Source organism: Carcharhinus amblyrhynchos, chromosome 22 (genome assembly GCF_965287045.1).
Source record: "Carcharhinus amblyrhynchos chromosome 22, sCarAmb.v2.hapA, whole genome shotgun sequence".
NCBI classification, from domain to species: Eukaryota; Metazoa; Chordata; class Chondrichthyes; order Carcharhiniformes; family Carcharhinidae; genus Carcharhinus; species Carcharhinus amblyrhynchos.
The window spans coordinates 20,628,413-20,630,602 of NC_137345.1; the positions used below are offsets into that span (position 1 = coordinate 20,628,413).

General features: G+C 39.2%; 1 protein-coding gene across 1 annotated transcript; it reads right to left on the reverse strand.

Annotated features, from left to right (window-relative positions):
- Positions 1 to 906: 906 nt before the first annotated feature.
- Positions 907 to 1,854, reverse strand: ora2 (olfactory receptor class A related 2). Its single transcript, XM_080209635.1, has one exon. It carries the CDS (start codon positions 1,852 to 1,854, stop codon positions 907 to 909), a length of 948 nt encoding a protein of 315 aa, XP_080065761.1.
- Between the last annotated feature and the right edge of the window lie 336 nt (positions 1,855 to 2,190).

Here is a 2,190-nt window from a genome sequence, read left to right on the forward strand (position 1 = left end):
CCCCAACTTGCCAAATTTAATTCAATACAGAAGTTCCTGAAACTGTGGCTTCTACCACTCAGAAGAACTCAAGGACATGGGAACACTGGCACCTCCAAGCCACACACTATTTTGGCTTGGATACAGATTGCCCTTCCTTTAGCATTTTGAGAGTACCTTGGCCACACGGCCTGCAGTGGTTCATGAAAGCAACTCACCATAACCTTCTCAAGGGCAATTAGGGAGTGCAATAAACGCTGGCCTTTTCAGCAATATCGATAGCCAATGAATGAAAAACAATTGAGGAATATATTATCTGGAGTATTTTGCATGAAATGAAGCAATTAATTGATTCTGGCAATGCTGAATGCATGCCAAACTTCAAAGCCTTTCCAATTTGAGTAATTATTTTTCTTTATTCTTTCATGCGATGTGACTGTCAAGAGCAGGGCCAGCATTTATTGTCCATTCTTAATTTCCCTTGAGCTGAGTGGCAGCTTGTTCATCTATTTCAGAGGGCAGTTAAGTGTGGGTATGGAGTCACTTGGGGGCAAGCCAGGAAAGGAAACTTCCTTCCCTGAAGGGCCATTAGTGAACCAGATTGAGTTTTTGCAGCATTCAATGATATATTTCTGGTCACCATTACTGAGACTAGCTTTATATTCCAGATTTATTAATTAATTTTAAATTTCACCAGCAGTCATAATGGGATTTGAACCCATGGCCCAGAGCAGTTGTCTGGGCCTCTGGATTAATAGCCAGTGATACTGGAACACAGTGCTATCATATGCCCTCTGTATTTAGATATGGATATGAACTATACAATTAGTGAAATCCTTATCATTAGTTTCAATGCAGGAATATGTTAAATGTTGTGTTGTTTGCAGAGATCTTTTAAATTAATCTAGTCTTGTACTTTTAAATAGTTCAAGGAACAGCTTCTGACAATTCTGGTTTTGCCTTCATACATTTTAATTTGTTATGGACTTTTCTGTTCGAAATAATTATAACAATAGGACTGACTGATGCATAGAGTGAAGAAAAGAAGACTCGGAGGTCTGAGATGAGTGAGGTCTGCATCGTTTTAGCAACAGTCAGAGTATAAATCCACAGAATGCTGTCAACTCCAAAGAAAAGCACATATAGAGTAACCAAGGTGACCACTGCTTTGGCTGCTCTCGTCTCAATTGTGGATCCCTGGTTTTTGCTCGAGCTCCGAATCCCTTTTACTTGCTGCTTGTGTCTGTACAGAACTAGCAAAATGTAAGCACTTGCTAGTACCATAAGGACAATGGGTATGACATCTCTGGAGGTCTGCAGTGCACCATTAGCCAGCTTCACTGTCCGCGATGGGAACCTCACAAAGCAGTACTCAAGATTCACAGCATGATTATTGCCAGCCGAGTTATTTTCTGAGGAAATGGAAAATAATATAGCTGGAGTACTTAAGGACATATTTAGTGCCCACAGGAAGGCAAGAACAGCGCTCAGGTATTTTGCTGCTTGTCTTTTGACAGTGGACCAAGTTGAAGTGACTGGTGCCAAAGTGATACATTGAAAACCACTTAGTAGAAAAGTCAGCCAGGTGGACAAAGACCTGCTGGTTCTGTAAATGAAAATTACAATTTTGCAACCATAATCATCAAACAGTTGCTTTAGCCCGAATGCTGCTGTGGTTTCTGGGATGCACCTCACCAAGACCACCAGTAAATTCACACTGGCTAAATTGGACACTATTGTATCTGCCGGGAGGAGTTTGTGGTCACAGAAGGCAATGTGGATGAATGATGTGATGATAGTTAGATTGCCTGGGATTCCAATCACCGTTAAGAGAAGATAGAGTATACCTTTCACAACACTCCTTCCTTCCATCATCTCCTTTGCTTTAAGTTATTTGTACTTACTTAAAATGTTGTCCTGGTGCCTGTGTTAAACAAAAAAACGTATTATATTGACAGAAATAATTGAAAAAATACATTAATTTCACAAGTAATCACTTTAACAACAGTTGGCTATCTAATTTAGTATATATATTTCGTTATACTTGAAGGTCAAAATTCTCAGGTAGCATATGCATGTTTGTTCATTGGTTTCATATCCACAATAGTCTTTTGTTTAATCACTTTGCTGCATTTCAATTTTGTGCTTAACTCTTCATTAGATTTGGAACAGGTTTAGTGAACCATTTCGTATATTGAATCGTCCAAATTT